This window comes from Alligator mississippiensis, chromosome 2 (assembly GCF_030867095.1).
Source record: "Alligator mississippiensis isolate rAllMis1 chromosome 2, rAllMis1, whole genome shotgun sequence".
Lineage (NCBI taxonomy): Eukaryota > Metazoa > Chordata > Crocodylia > Alligatoridae > Alligator > Alligator mississippiensis.
In genome coordinates, this window is record NC_081825.1 from 132,290,431 (window position 1) to 132,302,723 (window position 12,293).

Genomic DNA, 12,293 nt, shown 5'->3' on the forward strand with positions numbered 1-12,293 from the left:
AGAAAGAAGAATTGTCATCATCTCTAGGCAACTAGCGAGATACAAAATTGACACTGCAGCTCTGAGTGAGACAAGATGACCAGATGAGGGTCACCTGAGGAAAGAGGGTGGAGGCTACACCTTCTTCTGGAAGGGGAAACCAGCACAGGACAGATGCATTTTCAGCTTTGGCTTTGTCATGGAGAATTGGCTCAGTCAATTACGGAGCTCCTTGTGGACATTAACAAATGTTTTACAACCTTCTGTCTTAAGTTCAATAACAACCAGTATGCCACCATCCTTAGTGCATACACCCCAATGCTTAATGATGATTATATTGAAGACAATTCTCCAACCTTGACCAGGTATTAATACTCGCAAGGAGGACTAGATCATTCTCCTTTGGTGACTTCAACATCAGAGTTGTACATGACCTGGAACTTTGGAGTGGTGCAATTGGGAAGGAAGGAGTAAGGAAACTAAACCAACACATCCTCCTTCTAAGCAAATATGCAAAGCATGCATCAAGAACACAAAGTAACGAATACAAGACCACATGGAGACACCTTCATTCTAAACACTGGCACCTCCTCAACTGTGTTACTGTTAGAGTCCGTGATCGAATAGATGTCTGTATCACATGAGCCATGTGAGGAATGGATGACAGCTAGACAGATCACCATCTTTTCAGATCCATTATGAACATCTGGCTTTCTCCAAAACACCAAAAACAGCCAAAAGCAATGTGAAAGGCTCTCAACAACAAGCCTCTTCGACACCTGAAGTTCTGTAAGGATCTCCAACAGTGTCTTCATGAAAAGCTCTCTGCCCTGCCCACAAATGAAGGCAACATTGAGAAGCTCTGGAAGGGTTTTAAAACTGTTGTGACAGCAGACAGAAGTGCAGCTCCCAGCTGTAACTCAGACCAATTTTTGCAAAGCCTTCCAAGGCAGACACAAGTTACAAAACATGCTACATTTTGAAACATATTTATGTGATACCTCATGAAATGAGCACTTTGATTTTCACCAGATCAGCCATTTTGAAGCTGTTTGCAGTGGTACACTTGTGTTTGGTTACAGCGATAAACTGCTTTCTGTGGTCAGATCAGGCAAAAATTGTCACTTTCGTCTGCACCCCATATGGCCTGTGCTGAATCTATTGGCTATACCACCCATCAACACCAAGATTGGTTCAAAGAGAATGAGCTGAGATCCAAGCACCCTTCAATCAGAAGTGAAGAGCTCGTTCTGCTTGGCAAGATGATATCTCATCTCAGCAGAAAAAGGAGATGTATCAGCTCCTCAAAGCCAAAGCTCAAAGGAGGATCAGGGACATCAAAAATCAGTGGTGGGAGAAATCAGTAATCCTCAAGCACCAACTTCACTGAACCATTCATTGTGTGTGGATGACTTACTCTCAACTCCCAAGACAAGTGCTCTACTCCCAGCTTAGGAACAGCCTGAGATCTTGCGGTGGCCCAAGGAAACGCTACATTGAAAGCCTATGCCAGGAAAATGGATGCTGACATCAAGAGATGGGAGGAACTAGCTTCCAAACAACTTCAATGGTGCTGCAACCTCAACCAAACAACAGCCCATTTCAAGGTAAAGCATCTTGATGCCCGCCTTGCTGGGGTCATCTCACCCCAGCAGTCTTTCCTGCTCAAGTGCAGGGGGGCTGGACCTGATGATCTTGTAAGGTCCCTTCCAACACCTAACATCTATGAATCTATTAATCTTCCTCTCAAAGCAGAGAAGAAAGAGTGAAGGAGGAAAAGGAGAAAAATCCTAGTTTGCAGCCTACTCTTCCTGGTAGAAAGACCTGCAACTTCTGTGAATGGATCCATGGCTTAAGGATTGAACTCTTAAATCATCTCAAGACCCATCAATGAGCTGTGATAGAGATTATCCCCAAATCAAAGAATTGCTGATGATGCTTCAGGTTCCTACCACTGGTGAACATCAAAGCCAAAGGGGGCCTTAATTAATAATATATAAATGAATTATATAAGCACAGTATAGCAGCTTCCCCCATGGTTACTTTCAGTGGGTTTGATTCTGCCTTGCCCTCCGTTAGCTGTGCCTTGGGGTCAGGGTAGCCTCCCTGGTCTTGTACAGCCTGCACACTGGCCAGATAATACAGCAGCAATGAAGACAGAGTCAGTGACAGAGAAAATCCACCCTATTCTGGTCTTACTTATATCCCTGCAATTGGGCCTGCCCTCTGCAGTAACTTGAAGAAGTCAAGGAAGCCAGATAATCTTTCTGTCTTGGGGCCCTGCACTGTGGCACCAAGGTACTATGAAACACAAAGACATGGATTTGAATGTCCTGCCCCTCTCCAACCCAAGGGTGGCAGCTTTGGCATGTTATATAATGGCTGTTGTGAAGTCAGACTGGATTCTCAATAGGCATAAATAAGCATAGTCTTGCTAATGGAAATGGAACTTGTGATAGGTCTATGCTTTGGTCCCTGCCTCTTCCCGTCCATATTTCACAGCCTATTCTACCTCCTGCTCCTCACCTGCCCTGATTTGATGGTGACTGGTATGTATTCAGAGGGAGGCTGCCCTTAAGAACAGGGTAATCCTTTCCTTACTACCTTAGGGCTATTTTTGTGGCCTCCTTCCTTGCCACCCCTGTAGCCATGCCCACACCTCACTGATGACACTCGATCTACCCCTTTGTAAGGGACTCTCTTCCTGAAGCTCTCTTTCTCTGTGCCCAAAATCAGCACCAGACTTCTCAGGCCCCAAACCATGGTCAGGCTTCAGCCTTTTCAGTTTCTTTCACCCTTGGCTCAGGTCCACTATTTCTGGCCCTGGCTTTTTTGATCTCAGCCCTGCAGCAAAAGGTGCCTACCAGGTACCCTACTCATTGCCTCCTCCACCCCTACAGCCACTCCCAGTCCTCCAATCCTTTAACTCAATTTCAAAACACAGAATCAGAACCAAAAGGGTTAATCATCTGGTTATATGCTATTTCCAGCCCTCCAGGGTTACAAAAAAAAGGTTACTGCTATCTGGATCTGCTGAGACTTCCTTCCTAGAGTTTCTCTCACTGGAGTTCCTCCATGCCCACCACCCACAAGCTAGAATTTTCCTCCCTTTCCAGCTCCTAAGCCCAGTCTTTATTTGTCACCTGGCTGCTGTCCATTTGTTGCTGCTTAGCTTAATGGGCTACCTGGCTTACCCTACTTTGCAGCCTTTCCTGGCTCCTTAGCTGCTCCTGGCCTCTAGGCTTGAATCTCTTTTGAGCTGTCTGCTGCATCCCATTTTCCCTCTGATTCCCAAAGGTCAGCTCTCAAAAGGGGTCAGCCTCCCTCTCCTCTTTCTCTGTTCCAGGCAAGCAATCAGGCTTGTGTTCCCTGTTACAGAGCTCCACCTATGGATACTAGCTGAGACTTTGATCTCTGGTTTGGGTGCTTTACAGCAACCTCTCTGAAGGTGGGTTTTGCAGGACATTTTCACAATGGCTTAGTCTATGCTTATCTAACTGTCAGCCCATAGGCCACATGCACTCCTGAAAGAATTAACCTGGGGCCCATGGGCTCCCAGTCTGGCTGCCATTCCCTGCAACACCCTCCTGCAGAGTCTCTGGGGCTTCCACTCCTTCCTCCTGTTTCCACTTCCTGCCTTCACACCCTCGGGATGATGCAAGACTGAGGGAGCCTGTGGCTGGGGGTTCAGGAAGACCCAGGGACCTCATGCAGTCTGGGAGCACATGTGCAGTGCCTTGAGGGGGGATGCCCACCACTGGTGCAGCACGGCAGAGAGAAACCCATGCAGCACAGCACAGTGTGTGGCCTGCACAGCAGGTGTCCAGAGAGCCTGTGGCCCTCAGCCAGTACCAAGTTGGAAAGCACTGGTTTAATTTTTTTCCACAAGAGACAAGCCTGAAGCATCTTTTTTTTTTATCTACAGGCCCTTGATAACTCTTTGTCAGTACCTTTTCTTGTCTTATTTGCCAGCCAGGAACCATATGATTGCCAGCTGGTGCTTGTATGTATATGGAGTCCTGGCCTCAGTGGAGTCCTGGCCTCTGATTAGGGTACCAAGGCTCTATGCGTTAATGAAGAATGGTAATGTATTTTCAAATGATAAATTAAGCATTTACAAACTGGGGTTCTGGAAGCTTTGGGCTGAGAAATAAGTAGCTCAGGGATGAGTTTTGTTTTAGAGGCAATATCCCTTACAGTGGGCTGGGTTTAACTGGCACTGATGAGGCCAGAGGGAAGAACTGCAAGGGTTCATCTGTCACAGCCTCCCAATCCACTCTTCTAAATGGTATCTCAGGGACCCCAGGAAACCACTGCAGTCATTTGTGTGTCATGGTCTCCTCCTCGGCATTTTATACTGCCGTGACCAGTGCAGCAAGGCAAACCACTGCTAAATAAAGCTGAGATGTGTCGCCTTCTCCACTCCCAGGAACATGTTAACTTTGCCTTTGCCAGTCAATATCAGATGAAGAAAGCCAGCCTCAGCAAATAAAGAGCTATGGGGTCCAGAAGCTATTCAGTGTAAAGGAAGGCACCAAAGATGCTCTTGCCTGAGCTGCCAGGCTCAGCAAACTCAAGTGGTAACTCTGGAAAAGGCAGGAATGTAACCTCTTCTCCAAATGTCATCTGCAAAGCCACAGCACTGGTGCCATGATCGAGGAGACAAATTTCTTCTTATGTTCAGCTGGGTTAATCAGCCGTGCAGCTTCAGTCTCATTTACAGGCCATAGCATTATACAGAAAAAGGGCATGCAGCAGCATAAATGAAGTGAATCCAAGACTATTATATTACAAGCTGCTTCCTAGCATTGTAGACTCATTCTTCCTCCACTGTACTACACCATCAACGAATGAGTAATGAGATCAATTGGCTGCAATATGCCCTGCTAGGTTTGGCTCTCTGCTACTGTAGCACACTTTCCTGTGGGTTGGAAGTTACCACACAGCAAGGATTACTCTGTACCCCTGTGTAACAGGGCACTGGGCCGTGCCTATTTCATTAAGAGAGCAGGAAGCCTGAAAGGCCACTTGCAGGTGATGAAAGGAGTTGATTAAGGATTCATCTGACCAGCAGTAGGCCAGGCTGGAGCTATATACTGCACTGGGCCTGAACTGATTAGGCAGTCTCACCCTGAAAGTCATGAAGACAGGAACTATTAGCAGCAGAACTCCTAACTTGATCATAGGACAGAGCAAGCAATCCTGCAGTCCAGAGAACAAGAGAAAGGTACCTGGGATAGAGAGGGGTTCATTTACACAGGCAGGTGGCCTTGATTTTATATTAGACTCAGGGAGAGTTTGGGGCCTGCCAGAGGGCCTAGCTGTTATATTAAGTCGTACTGATGGCTTAGCCTTGAGCCCTGCTGGGGCAGGCTCAAGGCCCCCTTAGAGAACCAGGAGCCCAGAGATTGCAAGTGGGGTCCCACAGGGAGTGCAGCAGCCCAGAGGTCTAAAGTGGGGCTTTACAGGGAGTTCAGGAGCCCAGGAGGCTGGGAATGAGACCTAAGGGTCCCCAAGCCCTGAAAGGGACTGAGCAAGATTAGAGGGTCTGAGAGCCCAGAGAAGGGTGGAGAGCCAGACCAGGGGGCCTGAGAGCCCAGAAGAGGGGGGCTGCACATGGGACCAGGGGGCCCAAGAGTGAAAGGGGACTAAATGTGTAAAGCTAACATTATGAGTGATAACACCCATGAAGCATAGGACATGGTGTAGGGAAGGGAAGAGCCAGGCACTGAGCCCTTAACCCTATAGGTGCTAAGAGGGCCTGAGTAACTTAAGTACCCAACTGAGACTAGAAAGGTCCCAGAGGGACCTGATATGACTTGCACACCTTATGGAAGGCCCATGGGCAGCCTCCCTTACATAATCCTCTGTAAGAACAAGTGGCAGGCAAGCAATTAAGAGAGGTCCACCTTGGAGACTGAGTCAGGCAGGAGTTGCACAGCCACCAGGGAGCATCATGGCCGCCACCCCTGAGGCTCATATTTTCCATACCATGTCTTCTCCATTCATATGTGCTCCCAGAGTTGGATCATCCCACATTTCTTTATATCTGGGAACATGCACAATTGACTGACAGCCTAGGGGGCAAAGCCCAAAACAGGCTCAAAGAATATCCCATTGCCTTGTTTATGCCAGTATAAAGCTAAAATAAATCCAGTTGTTTCAGTGGAGTTCTTCCTAGTTTGTATCAGTACAAAGACCAGAATCTCTTCCTAAAAAGAAGAGGACAGGAATACAAGCACTGCTCTGGCTTCCAAGGAGGTGAGATCTAGTCAGGGTCATCTAGCCCAACCCCCTGCATAGGTGGGGGATTCACTGTTCCTAAACCAACCCAGGCAGATGCCCCTCTAGCCTCGTCCTGAAAACTTCCAGCGAAGGCAATTCCACAACTTCCCTGGGCAGCTTGTTCCACTACCCTACAGTTCTGACAGTTAGGAAGTTTTTGGGGTATTTTTCCTGAAATGTAATCTAACTCTGCTTTGCTGCAATTTAAACCTGTTGCCACATGTCTTACCTGTAATTGGGCTCCCTTGTTCCTCATTACAAAGAAAGAAAGGAAAAGAGGGAAGGGCCCAATAAGTGGAACAAGTTAGACTGAGATAACCTGTCCTGCAAGGATATGAGAAGGGGAAAGGGCAGGAAGTCCCAGGCAGTGGAAGGGAAAGGAGCTGAGCCCAATCACAGTGACTGTGAGTCAGCCTGGGGAAAAGCCAGAGCTAGGAGAAACCCAGCCAAGATGGAGTATGCCTGAGAGAGGCCAGAGCTAGTGAGAGCCCAGCAGAAGACCCAACACTAGACCAGAGGTATGGTGAAGTGCAGGAATAGCTTTAAAAGGGAGTTAGGAAGCCACATTTCCTAAGAGGCCCCACAGATCCTCAGCAGTGGGATGTACTTCAGCCCCAAGGGCATTGCCATCTCTTAGGAACTTAAACACTGAAAGAACAACAAGTCATGGGCAGTGTGTTAAATAAGGAAGCTGGGAGACAAATGTGGACTTAGTGGGGGCCTCACAGGCTGCACCTCAGCTGAAAAGGTGCCAGTGCTCACTTACCCCCACCCCCATGGCAGAGGGAGTTTTTCACCCTCCTCTCTATGGCAGCCTTTCAATACATGAAAACTGCTATTGCATGCTCCCCCCACACTCCAATCTCCTTTTCTCTATATGAAGTATACTTAGATCCCTCAAAGCATAAACCAAAGCATAAACATGACCACGCAGAGCAGCACTCTCACCTCCCGTGTCTTGCCTACAATGCTTTTTGCAATGAAATGCAGAACTGCTTTTGTATTTGTTATAGCAGATGCACCTTGCTGTATCTGCAGTGCAGAGAGACCTAAAACACCATGTTGGGATATGGAAAGGGCTGCAATAAAGATTAACAGATGTTGAAATCAGGCAGAGTTACTCTAGGTGATAAGAAGCTTTCAGCAGAAGACAAACATAAAGGAGACAGACAACAAACACAAGCAAACATCCAGGGACACCTGAGTCTTCACAGCTGCTATGGGCAAGCCTCTTAAGAATTTGAGGAGGGTGGGGGACACATCTCCAGCCTCCTTATTCAATGGTATTACATGGGGCCCAGACCCACCATGAACACTGAGAGCTCACAGCTCTTCATATAGGCAGACACATTAGTCCTATAACTTGTAGATGTCTCTGTTGAAAAAGCAAAATGCAACCCGGAGTCTAATGTGCTTTACTAACTAAAATGCACTAAAGAAAAAAATGCCCTGATCTCTACTATCACAATAGACCTCCACAGCCTCTTCTAGGCCTACTGATGACCCAGTTAGGTCATGCTAGGAAGGATCCCATCATGATGTCCCAGAAATTGTGTTTCAGCAGCTAGCTGCTGTCCAGTTTTAAATGGCTGAAGTGATAGAACAGCCCTCTAGTGCCTGGGGAATAGGCTTGACACAGTAGAGGTTGGTATTTAGCATCATGGGTGTGTAGGGCTGTGCGAAACAGAAGCGTTTCGTTTCCACCAGCATGTCAACGTTTCGACAGAACAGTGTTTCATTTCAACTTCTGTTTCAAGTTGAAATGGCTGCTCCATTTCGTTCTGTCGAAACGTTTTGCTGTTTCGACCCTGTTTCAACGTTTCGTTCATAAGCTATAATGGGGAAAGTCAAAACAGGCTATAACTTTGTCATTTCTGGCCAGATTTGGATGAAACTTGCAGGAATGGTGACGCCTTCTGAGGGCATAATGCACGCCAAGTTCCAAGAAGATAGGTGCAGGGGGTTCAGAGAAACTTCACCCCAAAATCTTGAGAGCAAAACCCATGTCACGTGTATGTGTTAAGCCACAAGGGGGTTAAAACTGCAGGGATTGTAGCCCCTACTGAGACCACAAACCCTGCCATGTTTCAAGGAGACAGGTTCAGGGGGTTCGGAGACTGCACCCCAAAATCCTGAAAGCAAAACTTGTGTTGCATGTATGTGTTAAGACACAGTGGGGTCAAAGCTACAGGCTTGCTAGCCCCTGCTGAGGCCACGAAGCCTGCCAAGTTTCAAGGAGATAGGTACAGTTGGAAGAAACTGCACCTCAAGCTGTGGACAAGCAAAACTCGTGACATGGGTGACACTGTGTGTGTGTTAAGGCGCAGCTGGGTGAAAGCTGCAAGGATGGTAGCCCCTGCTACGGCCACAAAGCCTGCCAGCTGTTGAGGAGCTCGGTGCAGGGCTTCTGAGTTCTAGGGCCCTGCACCTCTGGCTGCTGACAGGTAAAACTCGTAACAGGTGCTTGTGCAACTGTGTCTATCTTGGGACACTGGAGGGGGGGGGGGGATGTTGGGGGCGGGGGGGAGGTGGAGAACTACTGCAGGCCTGGCTGCTAAGCTACTGTGTTAGCAGTTACCAATTAATCATGATGCACTCAGGGACCAGCTCAATACACAGGACCTAGCTACTACATAACGACTTAACGAGCATGGATTAACACCTACAAAACCAGGACTAAGGAGAAGAAATAATCAATACAGACAATCAGCTGCCCCAAGACAGAGATAGTCAGTTGCACAAGCACCCATGTCATGAGTTTTGCCTGTCACGAGCTAGGGGTGCAGGGCCCCAAAACCCAGAACCCCTGCACCTGTCTCCTTGACAGCTGGCAGGCTTCATGGCCGCAGCAGGGGCTACCATCCCTGCAGCTTTCACCCTGCTGTGCCTTAACACACGCAGTGTCACCCATGTCATGAGTTTTCTTGTCCGCAGCTTGAGGTGCAGTTTCCCCCAAACCCCTACACTTATCTCCTTGAAACTTGGCAGGCTTTGTGGCCTCACCAGGGGCTAGCATGCCTGCAGTTTTCACCCCACTGTGGCTTAACACATACATGTGACATGATTTTTTGCTTTCAGGATTTTGGGATGCAGTTTCTCCAAACCCCCTGCACCTATCTCTTTGAAATGTGGCAGGCTTTGTGGCCTCAGCAGAGGCTAGCATTCCTGTGGTTTTGACTCTCCTGTGGCTTAACACACACACATGACACAAATTTTGCTCTCAAGATTATGGGGTGCAGTTTCTCTAACCTCCCTGCACCTATCTTCCTGAAACTTGGCACACTTTATGCCCTCACAAGGGACTACCATTTCTGCAAGTCTTATCTAAATCTGACCAGAAATGACAAAGTTATAGGCTGTTTTGACCTTCCCCATTATAGCCTATGGGCGAAACGTTGAAATGGCAACACGTTTTGATTGGCCTCATTTCGTTTCGAGGCTGTTTCAAACATATCTGTTTTGTTTTGATTTTGCTGTTTTGACCTTGAAACAGGTTGAAACAGCGTTGAAACAAAACTGGTGGCGAAATTTCGCACAGCCCTAGTATACAGCTCTACCCCATCTTACTTCTCTGATTTTGTTCATATTCAATTCATCCCATCTGCTCTACAACAAATGCTGGGCTAAATTTACCCCTCTTGGCTGCTTCTCCCCTTATTCCTACACACCATTCCATAGGCATGAATACCATCCCTGAGCAGACCCATAAGGCTGCTTACTCTCCTCTGATGCCACAAGTAGAACAGCTTGAGAAGTAGCTAGGGGAAGCAGAGCAGGGCTTATTCCTTTTCTTAATGTTAACATTATAGGAAGGCTGTAATTTTCAAAAGAGCCTAAGTGACTTAGGAGCCCAGCTCTCATAAACACCCTGAAGCTCCCCTGAACATCCCAAACAAAAATCAATGGCATACATACATGTTCTTTCAAATTGATCACAATCCTCTCCCCAGTCCCAACAAGTCACTCACACTGTGTGGATGGAAACTCTTCAGGGAAGAGATCATATCTATCTGTCTCTCAGCAGCTCCTCAGCAGAATACCTTGGGCATTCCACAATAGCTACACTATCAGGTGTCTTCATCACAAAGCCATTGCCTCCAGATCTGGCATACACAGGCACTCCTGTTGGCAATGGCAACCAGGAAGTCCAGAATGGGCAGACACCTTAATAAGTGATTCTGCTATGAAATGTGATGTAAGGCAATGTGTCCCAATGAAAAATAGACTAAACAGGACAACCTAGGAGAGCTGGGTTTTATTTCCAGCTCTGCCACTGGTTTGTTGGGTAACTGCAGGCAAGTCACTTTGCTTCCCTGTGCCCCTTCTGTCAAATGGGTATAAGAATACTGATCTCTTGCAAAAAACTCAGAAAGACCACAACAGGTCAGACTGTTTTGGACATTATGAATTCCTACCTGGAATTTCTGGGTTTACCTTGTCTATCACATAGGTGTTTGCTAATACTGTGCATCACCCATAAAAAGTTTTCCCACAACACCTGGATTGAGAATCACTGGTCTAGAGGTTAACCCTGTGCAACCTCACTAATAAGGAATGTTCTGGGGGGAACATTTGACCTTTTCCGATTTACATCTGTGCAATTCCATACTGTATTCAAATTCAAACAAATTTTAGGTGAGCAACTGCAGTTATTAGAGTCTGTCTCTGGTGTATCTTGCAACTTTATTGTTATCATCACTGAAGTTACACAGGTGTAACTGAGAATAGACAAAGGGACTGCAGGGGGCTAATGGAGAACAAAGCAGAACTTGCATTTGAGATGTAGTTATCAGTTTGATTACTAACAGTGTGCAAACCAGCACCCTTTCTCCAAAGCTCTGTTGGCTCTGAAATTCTTCACTAGAGTAAAAACCTGTAAATGCACACAAACCACAGATCTGTGAGATAAAAAGGTTCTGATTTTACCACATAATTTTTCAAAGAGCTGTCCTTTAAATTATCCATGGTCCCTGTAAGAAGCTCCTTTGAGTCAGGGACAGGCACAGTCCTGGGAAACTATGGCTTGGCTGATGCTTCCTGAGGCCTATAGGTTCAGTGGTGAGAGCATCCCTCTCCGCATGACAGTAACATCAGAACCTTTCATCAACCCCAAACTCACTCATTCACCAAGACTCTTGGTCCTCCAGATACAAACCTTCAATGAAGTCAGAGGCCGCATACAGACGATGTTTTGTATTGCTGTCACCCTCTGGGCTGTTTAAAGTCTCCAGTGCCAAGTCAATGGCCTCCACGAGCTCATCCCGCTTGTCCTTTCTCACAGGCTTCTCCTCAGGGTGGCGTGTCAGTCCTGTTTCCAGCTGGTACACCTTCTGCAGAGTAAAGCTCTCAAAAGGCACAGCTGCGTACTCTGTGGACAGCTTCACGCCTGCATGCACCTCTGCTTTGTCTGTCTGGGAATGCAGGAATGCCAACAGATCAGTCTGGGTTTTCTCGGGGTTGCTGCGATCCAGCCCCACACCCAGTGAGTCAGTGTAATGGTCCTGCACATTCTTCAGCTGCTCGCTCCGCTCCTGGAGCTCATCTTTCAGCTGTGCGATTTGCTTCTTCAGGCTGTTGATATAATTGCGATGCTGCTCTTCTCGCTCCTGCAGCATAGCCTGGTAACCCTCCTTGCCTGTGGGGCTGTTGGCCCAAGGGAATGCCAGCTGTTCATCATCTCCTTTTGGTGTACAGGCCAACATGTAGACAAGGGATACAGCACAGCAGACAGCAACAAGCAGGCCAACCAACCGAGGAAGCCATGCAGTCAACCCTCGCCGAAACATCGTCTCTCAGGGAACTACCTAGAGTATGTCAGGACCTACATCACTTTGTATGTCCAAGTGCAACAGCTCCTGTGCTTGAAGTCATCTTAAATAGATGCATGTGTGCACACAAGTTGGTTTACCACCTTCGTCCTAACATGCATGTCTTGCTTGGATATTGGGCAGAGTCTTGCGCACTCTTGACGGTACAAAAAGCTGAACTATGAAGCAGAAGCAGTGAGCCAAGTGATACCTGCCACTCCT

General features: G+C 47.3%; 1 protein-coding gene across 6 annotated transcripts in view; it reads right to left on the reverse strand.

Annotated features, from left to right (window-relative positions):
• The window catches only part of CSGALNACT1 (chondroitin sulfate N-acetylgalactosaminyltransferase 1), a 100,196-nt gene that overhangs the window by 21,499 nt on the left and 66,404 nt on the right, over nt 1–12,293 (reverse strand). For all 6 annotated transcript variants that reach the window (XM_019500140.2, XM_019500142.2, XM_059722154.1 and 3 more), the window contains one exon: nt 11,420–12,293. This exon is cut by the window's right edge and continues 54 nt beyond it. In XM_019500140.2, coding sequence (XP_019355685.1) covers nt 11,420–12,050 — 631 coding nt within the window. In that variant the 5' untranslated portion in view covers nt 12,051–12,293. The remainder of the gene's footprint in view (nt 1–11,419) is intronic.